The 19,154-nt window shown below is 38.3% G+C and overlaps 1 protein-coding gene across 4 annotated transcripts in view; it reads left to right on the top strand.

Moving 5' to 3' along the window:
• Window positions 1-18,762, top strand: part of RASGEF1B (RasGEF domain family member 1B) — a 35,973-nt gene extending 17,211 nt beyond the window's left edge. For all 4 annotated transcript variants that reach the window (XM_073237407.1, XM_073237406.1, XM_017659512.3 and 1 more), the window contains 10 exons: window positions 3,539-3,751; window positions 4,238-4,312; window positions 5,708-5,803; window positions 5,917-6,019; window positions 7,457-7,536; window positions 8,630-8,725; window positions 13,632-13,727; window positions 14,080-14,203; window positions 15,337-15,409; window positions 17,428-18,762. In XM_073237407.1, the coding sequence (XP_073093508.1) occupies window positions 3,539-3,751; window positions 4,238-4,312; window positions 5,708-5,803; window positions 5,917-6,019; window positions 7,457-7,536; window positions 8,630-8,725; window positions 13,632-13,727; window positions 14,080-14,203; window positions 15,337-15,409; window positions 17,428-17,452 (981 nt within the window). In that variant the 3' untranslated portion in view covers window positions 17,453-18,762. The remainder of the gene's footprint in view (window positions 1-3,538; window positions 3,752-4,237; window positions 4,313-5,707; window positions 5,804-5,916; window positions 6,020-7,456; window positions 7,537-8,629; window positions 8,726-13,631; window positions 13,728-14,079; window positions 14,204-15,336; window positions 15,410-17,427) is intronic.
• Window positions 18,763-19,154: the final 392 nt, after the last annotated feature.

Raw genomic sequence — 19,154 nt, forward strand, 5'->3', positions numbered from 1 at the left:
CCACACTTGGCAGCTGGTTGCTCTGAGCATGCTTTGGCAACTCTTCTGAGTTCCTTGCTCTCTCACTTCTGTAGATCATAGTGGTAATGGTCTTGTGTTAATGTCCCTTTCAGCTTTAAAATTTTGTGATGGATGCTGTTTCCTTAGTTCTTTGCTTGGCAACCTGCTTAACTATCATGTGCTTAAGTGTCTCTCTCCAGAGAGAACTCCTTACCCCACCCACCCAGCCACGACCACCACCAAGCTGTCCACCATTGGCTTTCATCTTCATTGAGTTCAGTGATTAGTAATGACATACCTTTTTCCTGGCTGGTTTTCCCCCACTTGACTGCATGCTATGTCCCCTTTGCTCACCATAGCATTCTTAACACCTAGCTCAGTGCCTGGCATTTAATAGGCACTTAGTAGTGTTTGAATGAATGGATGGATGAACAAGTGAACTAATCAATTACTGGAATAGGAAAAAAATATTTCCCTTCACTGGAAGGAGTAAGGGCTTGGGTTGGGACTTGTTGCTTCTTGCCTTGGACTTTAAAGATTTTTTTTTTTTTTGGCACGTCATTGAATCCAGGTGTACCCTATGTATAATTTCATTGGGTTCTTCTGACTCTGCTAGGACAGTTATGCATAATTTGACTTAATATGTTTATCCCCTGGGGATTTGCCCAAAATGAAGTATTTTATTAGAACTTACCTAAAAGAAACATGAAATAAACTAATGATTGAATTACATGACAAATGACTGTATTAGGTAGGATGCAATTTTCTTTTCCTTAAGGGGCTGTTCTTTATTCTGTCTTTATTTGCCAGGTAATTACTGTCACTGGCATTTGCCATTGTAAAAAAGAATAAATACGTATTTGGTAATTCATGACTCAGTAAGGCAGCCTGCTTAACAACACAGCTTGGTTTCGTGAATGGAATCAAATGGCAGCAGAACATTTTGAAAGAGGCCACACACATGCACATCCCCTTTCTCTCTCTCTTTCTCTCACACACACACACGTTCTTTGTTATTTGAATAGCTTTTCCCCTGTGCCCTACTATATACATGTTCCCCTTATATTTTACTGCTTTTTGTTCTCTAGCTGAATCCTCAACTCTGTGCTCCTCTACCTCTACCTCTTCCCTAGAACAGCATTTTTTTTAAGTGTAGAATAAGAATTGGTCACCAGATATGCTGGCAGAGCACTGCTTCTCACAAGTTGCTGCATATCAGACACCTGGGGAGCATTATGACATTTGGGACAGTAGATTGAAAAAACCATCTCAAGGTCATAGATTTTTAATGTGACTCAAGATTATCAATGTAGAAGAGGCAAGGGAAATAGGGATGAGGAATTGTTTATTTTATTTTTATTGAGATACAATTGGATAAAACATTATATTAGTTTCAGGGGTATAACAAATATTTGGTGTTTGTATATATTGTGAAATGATCACCAGAAAAAGTCCAGTGAACACCCATCACCACACAGTTACAAATTTTTTTTTCTTATAAGAACTTTGAATATCTACTCTCTTAACAACTTTCAATTATGTAATACGGTATTGTTTATTATAGGCCCCATGCTCTACACATCTCCAGGAACTACTTATTTTATAACTGGAAGTTTATAAAATTTGTTCTTCCTCACTCTCCCACCCTGCCTCCAGTGAAGGATTTGAAATAACCCTCAATTTCAGGCTTGAAGTGCTTTAAATGCCAAAGAAAGACATTTTCTTTGGGTGAGAAGCATATTACCAAATAGAAAGCATCTTTTTAAACTGGTAACCTTACTGCTGTGTGGAACAGGTTTTTTGAAGTTTCAATTTTTTAAACATTCAGGTATTTTATTAGTGATTTTAGGGTGGTCTATGAATGTAGAGAGAAAAAAAAAGGCCTCTAATGGACAGTTGAAAGACCTCAGTGAATATACACCATGCAAGTCAAGAAGAAGAAAATAAAAAGCTGTGTATGGTCTTTTGCCTTGACTATGTGATTTTGTAAATTTCCTTGACTTAAGTATGCAAATATTTATTCATTTGCATTTTTGTAATATTCTCTTGTAAACCAAATTGCCTCTGTAAAGAAAGTATGGTTCTAACACTTGTAGGTAAGGTGCCATTTAACTTTTAGATAATTAATCTCAGACAGTGATATGGTGGTACCTTTTGAAAAGGTGCGGATTAGGTAGTGAAGCACAAACATAGGCCTTTCTACATCCATAAATTTACTGGGACTGTCCTCCTCTGGAGCTGTTAATCTAAGCACCACACTACCACTGAATATGCATGTGTGCCTTTCTCTGACATGGCATTATAATTACTGTTCACTTGGCAATATTTGGCTAGAAAAGGAAGATTAAAAGAGTTCCATAATTTATTACATCACTGTAACTGTACCTGAGGCATTGACTGACTGTGGAGTTACTTCTTTGACTTAACAATTGTTTTAGAAGTCAAGAGGTTGACATTTATCGATAATACATGCACTGCAGTTAAAATCAACTTCTCCCCTAAGTGTTGTGGGTTTAGCATAATGCGGAGGCAAACACGTGGCAGTTGGTGGCTGCACAGGGGAGAAACACCCTGCAGAGGGGTTTGGTTGTGAACAGCAGTGTTAATGAACGAATGCGAGAGCAGTGGGTGGTAGCACAGCACCTGGTAGCCAGTGTTCTGTAACATCTTTCTGTGTTGACAGACAGTAACTGCACTAGTTGGGGTTAGCATTTAGCAGTGTGTGTGTGTGTGTGTGTGTATATATATGTATATATATATGTATGTATGTATAAAACTGTCAATCACTATGTTGTATACTTGAAACCAATATAGTATTGTATATCATACTAAAGTAAAAAAATGAAAAATAAAAAAAACCCCACTGAGATAAACAACAACCAGAAAAAAAAAAGAAATGGACATGAACCAAATGGAGGTCAGATACCAAAACTGTATCTCCAGTACTTGTTGTGGTAACTCATGTTCTATGTGGAAATCAGAAGGGTGGTTGGGGCAGTGAGTGGAAAGTCATGGTGTACTTCTGTCAGGTAGCTGCCCATGCCCTTATATTTGTGAGACTCGGAGTGATGGGAGTGGGGAAATCAAGAAGGTAGCCCTAAAGAAAAAGTGTTAGAACAAGGATGCCCTGACTGGAGATTTTAACTACCAAATATGCAATTTAAAAAAAGGCATTTTAACTACCAAAAGTAAACCAGTACATTCCTATGCTAGCCTAGAGAACAGTTACAGGTGGTTTATTACACTGGATCCCCTCAATAGCTAATCTAAAATCGTAGCATTTTCATGACCCAACTGAGTTGTGCTCTCAAGAGCAGCCTGAGAAAAAACTAAATCTTACTGGTCTGAAAAAACACCTGTTGTATATGTGTCTCTTTTTACCTCTTTAGAGCTAGGCTGAATCCTCCATTAACTGCCCCAAACTGAGATGGTTCTCCTACGTCAAGGAGATTTAAGTACGTAGTCTTCCCTGAGTGTGCCTAGTGGGGAAAACAGTCATGCGGAGTGAGGATGTCATCCTTTGCTCATTCCTCGGCAGACCTACAGGAAGAATGTCCAGCAGATGATCCAGAGCTTGATCCGCAAACTTGCCGCACTCACCCAGTATGAGGAAGTCCTGGCAAAAATCAGCTCCACCTCTACAGATCGGCTCACCGTTCTCAAGACCAAGCCACAGTCCATACAGAGGGACATCATTACGGTCTGCAGTGACCCTTACACTTTGGCCCAGCAGCTGACGCATGTAGAGCTGGTAAGGTCATGTTATCCTTGCCCCTTACAGCCACAGACTTGGCTTGCTTGTGGCATCCTGACATTGTGTTTGTCTGCAGCAATGTCATGGAGGGTTTAGAATAATCCAAATGGGAAATAATTTATGAAATAGTTGGAACATGTTTTGTTTAGACATGTGAATATGAATGTTTCTCATATTCTGGGAATTTATTACAAAATAAATACTAAGTAAAACTTAAGAGCAAAGAGTTTATTGGCCTTCCTCAGCTCCCCTGCTAATTCACTTTGCTGTAACTCACTCAGCCTTTCCCCATCTAGCTAATGTAGCATTGACAAAAGCTGAAAACTGCCTCTGCAGTGACCTTAAAGATAAGGTCAATATTTAGGGTTAAAAGCTACTTTTACAAGTTACATAAAAAATGTGCCAGAAGTTGACAGAAGATGTTGACAGTTCATTTCTTCTCCTTTTCTTTAATACTGTTGACCTGATGCCTTTGTGTTTCAGGAAAGGCTCAATTACATTGGGCCAGAAGAATTTGTTCAGGCATTTGTACAGAAGGACCCTTTGGACAATGACAAGGTAATCATTCTAACTGGAGGTCAGCTCTGAAATTAGAAATGGAAATTCCTTAGTCTGTGATAGTAGATGCAAGAGACAGAAATTGGAACTATTTTGTTTTAGGTTTTAAAATCATCAAGTTTTTCTTTTCATTAGCCATGCCTGATTCATTGCAGTTTTTCTTAAGCAAGACATCCAAGTGCCTTTATAGTATTCTTAGCCTCTCACCAACTTTAAGCCACTTCCTCCTCCTTATTGGGAAATTTAATAAGCAAGTAGATGCAGGCATTTGTGGTGATGAAGGTAGGAGATGAAAGCATAATGGTTTCAGCAGATTAACTCAGGACAAAATGCAGGAGAATGCTCTGCTCATGACTCAACAATAGCAGGGGCAGGAAAGAGGATGCACATCCAGCACATTGAGTAAGGGTCTCTATTGCTTTGCCTCATGTTTTAAGGTGAATCCTGCATGACAGGTTTATTGCCTGTGGGAAGTCCCCATGTAGGGAAAATAACACTGGGTGTGGACTATAAAATCAGTGTACACACATAAGAAATCTTTCCCCCCAGTGACTTCAAGAAGCATTTTGAATTGTTAGACAAAGACTGCATCACCCAGTAATGAAAGCCCCCCCCCCACCAGCTTTGGGGGTAGGGACAGCAGCTGTCTTCCGGCCTTAGAATAGTTTCCCTCAGTTCAGGAAGGAAATATTAGGCTTTGCAAACGAAGGTTAGTGGACTTTTTTGTTGTTTCGTTCTTTTGGAAGGAAGGAAAGAGGGGTGTTATTAATCTGTTGAAACTTGGCCTTCAACCTGAGATGAACTTAACTCCTTTTGCTTTTAAACAATATGCCATTCATTCTACAAAAGAGCATGATGATATAGGCTGTCGGTTACCCACCTTGGAAGATGCGTAGTTTCTTGCTACATGATGCTCCAAAATGTTGTTCTTGACTTAATTTTAAGGGAAAAAGTTTTAGTCTCCTGCTCTCTCAGCTTATTTTAGCTGTATTGATAGCATTTGGCATTCACACCCTATTAATCAACCAGGATCATTTTAGAATACAGCCAGAATGCTTCCTTTGGATTAGTGCTTCTGAGGATAGTTCCCTTCCAGAGTGACTTAAGTTTCCGGGGAAGGAAGGTCACCTCTGTGAACACATCAGAGCATGTTTCTGCACGCTGGGAGTTTCACGGGCTGTACTGAGAGATTTTGCTGTTTCTCTAACAAGACTCAAGGATGTTAGTGGTTTTCTCTCTCTCGCCCCCTTCCTTCCTTCTCCCCTGGCCTCTTCTCCTAGAAAGCTTTCCTAATCCGTAAACTGAGAATAAAGGCCTATATCTGACAAAAAATAGAGAGCCTAACACCCTCTTCTTTTCTCTCCAACTCATCTGCTCACTTTGCTTTCTCTATAGAGTTGCTACAGTGAACGGAAGAAAACACGAAACTTAGAGGCTTATGTAGAATGGTTTAATCGCCTCAGCTACCTGGTCGCTACAGAAATCTGCATGGTGAGAAAATGAATTTTTTCTTTCTCCGAGCTCTCTCTCTTATTTTTTCCTACTTATTTTACATCTGTTGCGCATGTTGGGTAGCTTACCTCTTTCTTTGTTTTCCTATACAGCCTGTAAAGAAGAAGCACCGAGCAAGAATGATTGAGTATTTCATTGATGTAGCTCGGGAATGTTTTAACATTGGCAACTTTAATTCCTTGATGGCGATTATCTGTGAGTGTTTTCTGGAGGACATGTCCTTTATTTTTATAGGTCCTGTGAAACGTGTCCACGGAAAATTTGCAAATAATTCAGTTTTGTTAATAAAACTGTACTCTTTAATCTTGAATTGTTTCAGAACATTCAGAATACTTTAAATATCCAAATTGGCACAAGTATGTGTAATCTTTTTTTAAGTACACAGGAATTCAAGGGATACATTTAGTCAGTTTGTCCCCCTCTGAATATCTATAAAAACTTCTAAGTGAGATAAGGGTTTTAAAAAGGGTTTGGGTGCTTGTGTTTCAAGTATTATAGAATATATGATCTGAGACTAAATTATATGATTCCATCAGTGAGCACAAGAAGTGGCCTGAGAAACTGGGGCATTTTCTGACTGCCCATGCTCTTAGTACTTGTCACCCACAGATTTATTACCCTAGGATACAAATTTTGCTCCTCTTCTGGGTCCTAGGGATTTTAATGCCAGGGACCATGTTTCTTTGCATTTGTTGCATAAACATAGGGCATGGGGTAACACTGTCTTAGTTTTTCCCATTCAGACCTGTTGTCTTGATACAACTGTAAGTAATGACTCTTTCATTTTAAAATATCATAATTTATATGATAAATTAACATGGTTATCCTACACAGGCATTCAGTAATTATTTGAATAAGTATCTGATTCTTCAGAATTAGGATCAATTGAAGTCAGAGAATCTACCAAATTTAATTCAGTAATATTGATGCTAATAAATCCCTCCTCTCACCAATTCTTTGTCCATTTTCTTTGGATATTATTTCCTCTTTGTCTCACCCATAAAAATACTGACCAAGTTTCAGCTCTTTATCAGGCTCACTCCAAGAAAATAGTGATGAGAAAGATCATCTTAATCGGGGACCTGAAAGGTCCACAGTCTAGGTAATAGAAGATTAGTTTCTCCCTTTCACCATTATGAAAATGGCAAGACAAACCATATCACAGGAGAAAGTATTTGTAATGCAATTGGCTGAAAAAAAAACTTGTATTCAGACTCTATAAAGGATCCTACTGCTCAATAATAAGACAACCCAGAGAAAAAAAGGGCTGGTACTTGGGCTTTGCACAAAAGATATACTAATAGATAATAAGTATATGAAAAGATGTTCCACACCGTTAGTCATCAGAGAAATCCAAAATAAAATCATGGTGAAATACCATTGCATACACTGAAATGGCTGAAATTAAGAAACTTTTTTTGCCAGATAACAGTGAGGGTGTAGAACAAGTGTAATTCTCAAACACTGGTGAGAGGATAAAATGGTACTATGACTTTGGAAAACTGGCAGCTTTTTATAAAGTTAAATTGCCTACAGTTAGTAATGAGCCCTTTATGGAGTATAAGTTAGAATGGCTTCTCTTATTTCTCTATTTCAACTTTCCTTTTCCCTTTTTCCATTCTAAATGGGAAGCTGGCATGAATATGAGCCCAGTCTCTCGACTTAAAAAAACGTGGGCCAAAGTGAAGACCGCAAAGTTTGACATTCTCGAGGTATGTGAAGCTGACATTTTGCTGCTAAGTAACATTTTACACCTGAAAAGTGGGATTTTTCTGTGTGATCTTGCCTCTTGATCAGATAGTACTACAGAGAAGAAAATCCATCTCTCTTTACAGACCCAGGGAAAGGAAGGGGAGTAGAATTGAAGGAGGGGAGAATAAATAGGGTTGTAGACTAGTCCTTTGGTAGAGAGGGGTTCACCCATTTGGGCATGAACTGACTGAAGAAATGGTGACCTGTCGGTCACATCACATTGCATGCCAAGGTATAACTTAGGTCCTGAACAGTTGGGAGTTCTACTTCAGTGTGGGCCTGCTAATAACTTCATGTCTTTACAGTGTCCCAGGGGCAAAGTTCCCATCCCTACAAAAATACTCATTTACCATCTTGTCAATAAATTTAGCTAACCTGTGAAAAAGCCCTTCTCATATAATTCTGAGGGTAGTAAGAATTGTACACAAAGGAATGTGTTTGCATAGTACTCATGTCATTATTATCTTGGTGTGCTGGTATATTGAATCTGCTCTTTGAAGATAATGAGAAAGTTCTTTCCTATTTTCCCACCACAAATGGAGAATTATCATTGGATATATTAGATTATGCATTATTCATACTAATAAATTTCTTTTCCTTCTTGTGAGATAGTGTGCTTCACTAATTTGTGAATGATTTGTTACCAAACGCAAAGAACAAGTTCACTACAAAGTATGGGATCACTGTGTATGGATAACAGTCAAGTGGCCCATTAACCTTCACATGAATCCAGGAAATGATTTTTTATGCTGATGTTTGACTCTTTGTTACCAGTTTTAAGCCTAATCTTAACAGCTAACCTGGAAAGAATTTGATCCAGGTTTAACATTATTGAAGCTGACATCAGCTTATATACATAAACCAAAGCTCATGAAAGAACATTTGTGTTCTAACATGTTGTGTGCCTATGTGTCTGTATGAGAGGGGTAAATCATATTCTTAATGAGTTCTCTAACATATTTGCACTTTTTTATGTAGAGCTAAAAGTATGATCTTATAAACTTTCTGTACATGACAAGTAAACAGTTCATACTGTCTTCTTTTTGTTTGCAGCACCAGATGGATCCTTCAAGCAATTTCTACAATTATCGAACTGCTCTTCGTGGGGCAGCACAAAGGTCTCTAACTGCTCATAGCAGCAGAGAGAAGGTATGTGCTTGCATGAGTTTTATTCATGGTAGAGCTGCTATGTGTTTCACTGAAATGCAATGTGAATTGAGCTTCTTTTACCTGCTCAGAGCTAAGAAAGTAATGTACTGTACACATTTTTATCACTTGCTACCTAGGGAAGGGGAGTTCTGAAGGAAGGTTAGACTATAGAAAAGGAAAAATACTTGGTATATAACTTTGTAAATGTATATTACTGTGTTATTATTGAATTATTTAAATTATCTGGTCATGTCTCAGTGGTGTTTCAAGCAATATTTTAAGTCAGATGTTAAGATAACTAATAACATTAAGGAGTAATTGGATTTAATGGAAAAGAGGCATTTAAACTCTGCACAAGGTAGCTGATTTAATGTAACCTTTTCTCTTAAAAAAATTAGCTTACCTCCCATGGTTAAGTCATTTATTCTCAGAAAGTTGGTTAGTTGCTGTAACATTAGGCCTGCTGTTTCTAATTGGATATGTGGGTAACAGGAAAAGACACAGGGATGGTGTCTGAGAAATTAATGATCCTTACTCTATCCAGCTGACCCTTAGACAACTGGTACTATCCTGGATCAACTGTGCTCTTGACTCTAAGGGTCCTTTCTTGGTACATTTCAGTGTCATCTTTCCTTCCACACAAAGGTTAAGTTATTTCAACATTTGGGGAGGTCATGTTATTTGAGAAGTAAATATCTGGTTACAGTAAATGGTCTGGTGATGGTTGCTTGATTAAAACTATTTTCTGTTTAGATTCTATTTATTTTTTAACTTAAACTGTATCTTCAACAAATAAGAGAAAATGAGCATAAAGATCATTTCAGGGTATCTCAATCACTTCCTCCAAAAAGCTTCAGCCTCAGTGATCTAAAATAAAAACAAACACAGTAAGAAGCCCCATCTTTTAAAAATGCTAAATTAAAGATGCTAAGGTGCATCGCAACAAAATGCAAAGTACAATTCTGGTAATGTTTGACAGATACTGTAAATACATTAACTATTTTTTTAAATAAAGAAATGGTCAGAGAGGGGATGAGGCAGAGATAATGGAGTTTACCAGCTTTTAAACTTTACTTGCCCAAATACCAGGACTCCTATGATGAGATGGAGACAACATCTAATTGGAAGATTTTTAAGCTTTGGAAAATCAGCAAATGCATGGGAGGACCTCAGCCTCCTGAAGTGTAAGGATGTGTTAGAGGCCATGTGCAGCCTCCCATTCACCTCTTTGTGTTGAATACTAGAATTCTCTGCATGACCCTCAGGGGGAGTTAGGGAGTGTATCTCCAGAATGGAGTGCAGTTTTGGCTAAAGTCATTCTGGCCTAACCCCAACGAAATGATTGCTAATAGCTTTTTCCAGGAAAAAAAGTCCAAGGCACATTTACCTCGTACATCATTTAATAAATCCTGTCTGCTTTAGTTTTGCTGGTTTTTTTCAACCAGTTCTGTGTGAGCATATGAATTATACTCTCTAGTTCATGAAACAGTGAAATTACCACTGTTTAAAAAAATATACTGTTTCTTTTTCATAATTGGTCTCAATGTCTATGAATGAAAACATTTCTGGATAAAATCCATCTTTTATTCAAGAAAATTGGCATTCCTTTTCCTTTTGTGAAGTGAAGGTGAACTCTCTTTATTCCCAAGTAATTTCCTATTGTAAAGTCTTCATGACAACATGACAATCTTTGATATTCTTTCAAATCTTAAGTTTATAGGCCCAAAGGGGCACATCTCTAGGTACTGTAAAATAGAACAAATCAAATCTGTATTCTATACAAGGGCCCTTAATATGATCCTTAAATAGCTATTTTTTCTATAGATTCTCATGTCTCCAGGTTTTTAGCCATTCTTCATATGATTACATGGTTTTAAATCCTTTTACCATTCCATTTCTTTTCATAGGAACTTGTTCTTGCTTATCAGCATTTATTTCTAGTTGTGGAACTGATAATGCCTTTAAAGTATAGTTGCCTAGTCTCTGAATTATGAATATTTTGAGAGGGAATTAGAAAATATTATTACTTGAGAAGTTCTACTACTAAAGACATCACTGGCAAGACCTCCTAGAAACCAAACTTCTGCAGCCTATATGTTGGCTATGGAAATCCCAAGTCCTTATAATCTGATTGTTACTACATTAGATTTGTATAGGGGCTACAGGTCTGAAAGGAACTATTCATGAGTAAGTAAGAACTTGAAGCCTATGAGCCTTCTTTGTGTCATATGGACATAAGGAACAGAACAGTAAAATATCTTAAGGGAGATTACTTCTAACTCTGTATTCTTGGAAGAGTGATTCAGATAATTAATAGTGGATCAGTCAAGCAATTCTACTTCTGGGTATTTATCTGAAAAAAAAAAACTAATTCAAAAAGATATGTGCACCTCTGTATTCACTGCAGCATAATTTACAGTTTCCAAGATAATGGAAACAACCTAAGTGTCCATTAGTGGAGGAATGGATAAAGAAGATGTGGTGTGTGCATACACACACACACACACACACACACACACTGGAATATTACTCAGCCATGAAAAAAGAATGAAATCTTGTCATTTATGACAACATGGATTGACTTAAGGGCATTATGCTTAGTGAAATATGTCAGACAGAGAAAATCAAATACTGTATGATCTCACTTTTATGTGGACTCTGAATGTATATATAAAGAGAAAGAGAGAGAAATAATGGATCTTATTGGAGATACCATGAATACAAAAATTACATAAGATACAGCCTCTGCCCCCAGCTAGAGGCACATGACATGAACTTATAAAAAGTTTAAGCATCAGTGAGACAATAAATGATCAGCACCACATGCATCTCACAGCCCAGCCCTACAGAACAGAGCACAGAAATAAAGTTCTTGCTTAAAAGCTGCTACACTACACAAATACTGCGTCTTGATTATACTTTATTCCTCATGTCCCTTATGATGATGTATCCTTATTGTCTCTTATGTGAATCGATAATATTTTTCCCCTTGTGAGGGGCTCATTGCTTCTTGGGGAGGAGTGCTTAGTTGAGGTCACCTGTATTATTTATGCCTCAACACAACTCAGTGAGATAGTTAATATTGTTGCCATTTTAAAGTTAAGAAAGTAGTCTTAGCATGTTGGGCTTATACCAGGAGTTGGCAAATTTTTTCTAGTAAGGGCTGTCATAAATATTCTAGGTTTTATAGGCCTTGTGGTCTCTTACAACTGCTCAACGCTGATGTCGGGGCACAAAAGCAGACAAAGACAATACGTAGAGGAAGGAGCATAGGTGTTTTCTAGTAAAGCTCTTTAGCTACTATAATTTGAATTTCATATAGTTTTTATGCTCATGAAATATTCTTTTGATACTTTTCCAGCCATTAAAAAATGCAAAATGTGTGGCGCCTAGGCCATACCAAAACAGGGAGTGGGCCTGGGTTGGCCCACGGGCCACAGTTTTGTAGACTCCTGACTTACATTGCCAGTAAACTGTGGAGCCAGATTTAAACTGAGGTCTAACAGAGTGCAAAGCCTGGCACTTCCTAGTCACATGTGGTCTTTCAAAGAAGAGAGGTTCACATGTGCTTCTGTCAGTGTTGCTGTGGCTGTTTAGTGCTAAAATAATGAAGAAATAGACAGTAACATTTGAAGAAGTAATGAAGGGATTTTTACTAATTCAGTTTAGAGACTTCCACAGACAATGGCAAATGATTAAAAGTTTATTCAAAGGGGTTGTCAAAGCTGAAAATTCACTTTGGCTATTTTCAGAGACCTATGAAACAAAATAATCAAAGATTGGGTTTTTCTTTTAATGACTTTAGAGGAAAATCTGAATCTCTCTGGAAGTGAAAGTTGATACTTAGTATTTTTTGTATGTTTTCCAGAATTCCCATTCATTTAGTATAGATGTACTACATGAAGCATAGCTTAGGGAAACTTCTAGAACCTGCTTTTGGGTAAACAACATGTTCACAATTTTGTTTGGAGCATTATTTGCATTGTAGCAAATTTAGAATCTTCAGAAACATGTTGGCATTTGAGAGAAAGTAGAAGCAACTATGCTGAGCTTTATTCTTTGTTCATTATGGGCTTAGTAGGATTTAGAGTACTTCTTTGAGATTTTTATTTTAGGTTTATTAGTTAAGTACCATCTCATCAAACCAAAGATTAGAGACAGTAAAGTCTTACCAAAGAAGGCTTTGTTTTTTAAACACCCCATTAATTGTAATGTGCACGTGTATATTCCTCCTTCACTGAGGCACATCTCCAACTCTACTGTGCAGGGTGTACTTCAGTGAGTCCCAAGAACAGGTGTGTGCTTGTTCTGTCATACGAGGGCCAGGTTTGCTCCATGGGAAGTTTGCAGCAACTATTGCCTAAAACCCTGAGCTCACACACTGTCTTGAGCAATAAGCCTCAAGGGAAAAATAAAATGTCCATCTGAAAAAAATTCATTTAAAATATAGACAGGTAAATGTTTAACAGTACAGATGCTAGGAGGGAGATGGGCCACACCTTAAAATCTTGGTACCTGCAGTGACAGGCAATCTATTAATATTTTGCTCTAACTAAGGAGTTGCTAAATGAAAAGCAGAAGTTCTTTCAGATATTTTTCCTTTGATTGATAGCTAGAATATTCCAATTGTATTATCTGCTGTTACTTTAAGAAAAGCAGGCATAACTATAGGAGCAACATGAAGCTGCCTCCTGCCTTTTTTCGGCTATTAATTGCATTTGCATGTTAAGCAGAAGTATGTAAGGGAGGAAACTGCTGTCATAGGAGTTTAAAAAAAAGTATCTTAATTCCTTGTAGCCTTTTATGTAATCCAGAGTTAACGTTGCTCATTAATTTCTTGTGTTGTTTGATATGAAGCTAAATGTTTATTTGCCCAAAACAAACCAGAATCTTTTGTTTTCTCTAGATTGTGATACCATTCTTCAGTCTTTTAATCAAAGATATATATTTCCTCAATGAGGGCTGTGCCAACCGCCTTCCAAATGGCCATGTCAACTTTGAGGTAAGGGCAGGCTGCAAAAATCTGAGCACAGATGGTCAAGCTTCACATTGCATCCCAGACCAGGCAGCCGAAGATGCTTCTGAAGTTCTAGAAATGAATTTTCTCTGTCCCTAGTATTTTGTAAGGAAAGGACACTACTAAGTAGAATAAATTCCCTGCACCATTATTATTAATTATCTGGAGGGACTTGAATACATTTTTACCTATATCTACCAAATACCTATACCTAGTTTTTATTAAATTAAGAAAATTATGTAGTTCAAGAGATTAGAAGCCAGAGGGAAAAACACTGAATGGAATTGTCTCTTCCAAGCTCATGATTTTTGATGACTGCCTTTAAATTCTTTTCTAGAAATTTTTGGAACTGGCCAAACAAGTGGGTGAATTCATGACATGGAAACAAGTGGAGTGTCCATTTGAAAGGGACCGGAAGATCTTACAGTATCTGGTCACAGTACCAGTGTTCGGCGAAGATGGTGAGTAGGCCACTCAGCTGGAGCTGCCACCAGGACCTGCAGATATTACAATTAGGGAATTAGTGTATAAATGCTTTGTGTGCTCGGTTCCTCATATAGTATGAGGCCTGTCACCTTCTGCTACACACGCAACTATATGATTTATCCTTAAAATATTTGAGTCAAGCACTCACTGTTCACCCATGAATGATACATTTCTGTGTTTAATCATTCTTTATAATACCAGATCTGCAGAGCTTCAGGCAGTAATGGAAAATTATTGAAGGATTTTCCCCCCTTGTTTAGGCTTGCTTCAATAGAGAGAACAAAGGTGTTTTGTGGTATGTGGATGGATATTCAAGGTAATTTGGGGGTAGGAAAAAACAGTTAACTGCTGCCCCCTGCTGTTTGAAAGAGGTAGTGGAAGGTCTTGACCTGTTAGAACACTGAGGCAGAAACTGATTGTGTAGAGAAAAAACTGACCACAAAAGAGTTCGTAAAAGACTTGGGGATTGATTCTGTTGATCTGTCATATCTTAATATTACAGAGATCAATAGTATTACTAACCAACAATTTCTCATAGCAGACTGATAGTGTTCCTGATAATGACTTAAGAACATTTAAATTAGTATTATGCATTGCAGAGGGGGACTTGTTAACTTCACAAATAGGATTAATAACAAGGTTTTAAATCTTTGGATGAAGATTCTTTTTCATGTAAAATTAGAGAAAAATAGCAGAGGGATGAAAAGATTGGCCTAGAAAATCTGAGTTTTTACCTACTAACAGTTTTTTAAAGGCTACCAGAGAAGTATCCCCACCTGTCCCGCTCTTTGTAAAGAACATAAATGTGAGTGTGTGACAGCACTGTGTGGCTTGGAGTTGTAAGTTTTTTTGCCTCATAAATTATCTTTTAGTTAATTAAATGCCTTTTTGCCCTCGAGGCTCTTGAGGCCCTTGAGTTTTTGTTGAGATGGTCCATCAGGGACAAAGTGATATTCTGCATTCTTAATAAAGCTACAAAGCTTTCCAGTTGTAATTTGATATTTTAGAGGGAGGGCTCTGCTGTAGGGTTGAACAGAGGATGGATGGTGGTGGCTCTGTCAGGAGGAGGCTTCTGTGTTAACACATGCTTACCTTTGGTTGCTTGTAGCTCTCTACTTGGCATCCTATGAGAGTGAAGGACCTGAAAACCACATAGAGAAAGACAGATGGAAGTCCTTAAGGTGGGTCTCTCTACTTTTCATGGCTTTTAGACTTACTTGAAGAAAGCCACATGCTTTCTATAGGAAATCTCTGCCTGCCTGTTCGGGTCTCCTCACACCTTATCTCCTGTGAACTGAATCTTGATGGCTTAGAATCCTCATTGCCATCATTCAGTTTTATTGCCTTTCATTTTTTTTGTGTACTGGCAGATACACAATGCCTTTCTGTCTCCCATTATTTTATGGAATGAGGAAGTAAAATTACCCCATGGTGTGGTAAAAAGAGCACTGACTTGTTTTCTTCATCTAAAAGATAAGAAGTTCATACTATATTTCTGAGTAGTTCCAACAGTAAAATTTTATTTAACCAAAGATAAAAGGGATAGAAGTGCTGGCTAGTTTCATCAGTTTGAGTACGTCACTCATTGGCTGGACTGTGGTCCCCTCTGCGGTTCAAGAGAGGCAAGGAGAGTTGGGGCTCTCCATATCATGCAGAATCATTTCAGATTTAAAAATTTAGTTAATCTACTAGTATTTTCAAATAAATGTATTTTCAAACAAACCAGGGTAGTTAACTTTGTGTTTTACACTTGAGGTATTCTAATAGGCAAAAGCAGCCCAGGATATACTAATAATATCATCAAAATTGCTATATTTGTACTTATATTAAGAGATCTGGGAACGTGTGCCTTTGGTACCAGCGCTGACAAGCTTATTTTCTCCTCTTCCATTTGGAAGCCTTCATCATGCTTGATATTGGACTAGGTTTCTTGAATCAGAGTTTCTAAGGTGTATTTGGTTTTGTATGATTTTGTTTATGCCAAAGGAAAATATAGGCCTATTTTATGAAGGGTGTGTACTCAATCAGGAGGGAGGAGGTACAGAGGCATTGTAATTATTATCCTTAAAACAAGTCATGGTGATACGTAAAGGGTTTGGAGATGTTTCTTTATCTCAGACACAAACATAAAGGAAGTATGGCCGACACCTGGAATCAAGAGGCTGTAACAGGCTTGCTGGGCTGATGCCCAATTCTACTTTCATGAAATTGTGTGCCTGCTGGTGGCATGTTTATGTTAAATTTTTGTATTACTTTGTATTGGTATTAAAGGATATTTACTGTATTCTTTAGTGTGTAGAATATGAGCCTCAGAGTACTCATCTTGCTGGACAAAAGATTTGGGAAGCATTCCTTGTAGTTACCCTTTTTAGATGACCTTCGCCTTTCACCTCCTCTTTGGCCTCCCCACTCCCTGTTTCAGACCCCATGTTGCTCGGCAGTGTGCATGCATCCTTGCTGTGCTCCTGTGTGAGCCCCTGGAGGGCGGACACAGGGCCCTCATGCCTCCACTGCTCTGGACACGGGCTCCCATGGTGTGGACGGATGACACTAGGTCACTGCAGGTGCCAGCTAAGGCATAGTAACCATAGAGAGAATAAAGAAAATAGCCAGTGATCATTCACAAAACCATGTGTGTTCAGTGGGTATGAAGAATAATTGTTCTTGAATGATAGTACCTACCTTTGAAGGCAATAAAATATTTTTACATTAATGCTTTTCCTGTTGGCCCTACAGCCATTCATTCATTCACTTACATTCAGCAGTAGCAGTGACATACACACCTCTGACCTGGAGACACCTTTCTTGTCACTTGCTTGCTATTTAAATGCTTACTTACAATGGACAAGAATGTGAGGGTGTTTGTATTTACTAGGTAAACCAATCTGTGATAGGACAAGTAGTGTCTTAAAGCTTTTTATCATGAATGACCTTTGTTTTTGTTGCAATAGAAAGCCATTCAAGAAACAGGTTTACCTATAAACAAAGCTTTTGCCATCTCCATTAATAGAGATGTCTTTTAATCGACTAGCAGTTCTCCCAAAAAACCAAAAGGACTTCAACACTTAATTTTTTTTTTTAACTATGTAAAATCAAACTTAAAATATAGGAAAGATGAAACCAACGTGAGGCAAGATGTGTTAATCCTAATTCGGATAATCTGCCACATTTGTTCTACTATCGTCTTTTTGTTCCTCAGGTCGAGCCTCTTGGGCAGAGTTTAATGAACGGGATGCTGGCTGCTGCGTCACACAGACCACTGAGGGGCTGGCCTTTGCTTTCTGGCACCTAGTACTACAGCAAATCACGTGGTCCCCACAACAGGCTCACTGGAGAGCAGATGGGCAACTTATTCCCCACAGCTGACAGATTGACTCAGATTTTGTGAGACTGAAATGTTCACTGAAGACACTTGAGAAAGAATCCTGCGAAGATCCCAGCCCTGCGCATGATTCATCTCCTGGAATTTCCACGTGAATCACAGCTCTGCACCTGGACGGAGCTTTCTTTTGTGTGTGTGGTTTTTTTTATTTGGTTGAACATTTGCTGCTAATGGGACTTGCCCAGCTGAGTGCTGGCTCTTAGGAAGCTCCTGTTTCTTTGTTAACTTAAGTGAGAAAGGGAGAGGAGGGAGGGGAAGAGCCCTTCCACTTAGACCCCCAATTTAAGCTCAGTGGAGTTGCCAGGAGGGATAAGCCTGGTGGATGCTGACTGTGAACCCCCGTTTCCCTTAGTGTGTGCTGTGTTGTGAGTTCCTCTCCTCCCTCTTCCTACAAGGTTTTGAGTTGGCTGCTGGTTAGCAAACTCCTTTTTACCCATTAAGTTATTTAATAATGAAGCTCAACACTGTGGTAGGAAAATAGCCACTAGGGAAAAAAAAGCAGAGTTCATTGTTGGACTGCTTAAGTTCTGGAAGAACTTTTTGTTTTCTTTGTCCTTCTGAGCTGTTTACACCTGACCACTGTGTTCTACAGATGTATTTTTCAGTAGTTTTTTGTTACTTAGATTTTCATGACGCCTATTCTTTTTTCTCTTATAAACTTAAGTTAAATGATTTTAAGGGTCTTGGAAAAACCCAGGGCCTAATTACAATTTAATTTTTTTAACAGACTTATTTTTCCTTATCTTTTGGAGTCTGTTGGTGACTAAACATGTGAACAAATAATAAATTGGAAAAGTTACCCCCTCCCTTCCCCCAGTACAGCAGTGAACAAAACTAATGAAAAACATCTTGCTGTTAACTCAAAAGTCGATCTAATCGTGAAATAGTGCACCTTGTTAAACATCTAAATAAGTCTGTAGTTGCTTTGCAAACAGCCATTATATTTATTTACTCTAGGAGAAACTATAGAGTAGTAGCAAACCACGCCAATGAGAAGTGACAAAGCATCGTGTTCAAAACAGGGAAGTATTTGAAAACTTAATGACATGGTTTCAGAACACAGAGCATGTATGTGTGCTGCACGCCATCTCAGCAGACCTAAATGTCTCTAGGTTGTCCCTTTACCGCCATCAATATATTTTACACTCTGCGGCCAGGAGTTGTGGCGTTTTTCATTTCTCTGACGGGTGGGGTGGTTGGGGGTTAGGGGGGCCTGTAGTCGCACTCGTGCAGTTCAAGTGACCGGTTCAATGTGTCTGTTCTTGAGGAAGTGACCTTCAGGGTATATGTGCAGGCATTTATTTTCTAAAAATGAATCATAGTAAGCACTTAATAAACAGCACTTGCTGGGCACTTTCTAAGTGTTTAGCATAGATTACCATCCCCGCTTTTTAGGTGTGGAAACAGGCCTATATTAGTAAGTTGTCCTAGACTGCATAGCTAAACAGAGGCCTGAAGATTTAAACTAGGCCTTCTAATTCTGGAGCCTAAGCTTTAAACCACACTGCCACCCCTTGGAAGTTAACATAACCTCAAACTCGTGG

This window comes from Manis javanica, chromosome 5 (genome assembly GCF_040802235.1).
Source record: "Manis javanica isolate MJ-LG chromosome 5, MJ_LKY, whole genome shotgun sequence".
Classification (NCBI taxonomy): domain Eukaryota; kingdom Metazoa; phylum Chordata; class Mammalia; order Pholidota; family Manidae; genus Manis; species Manis javanica.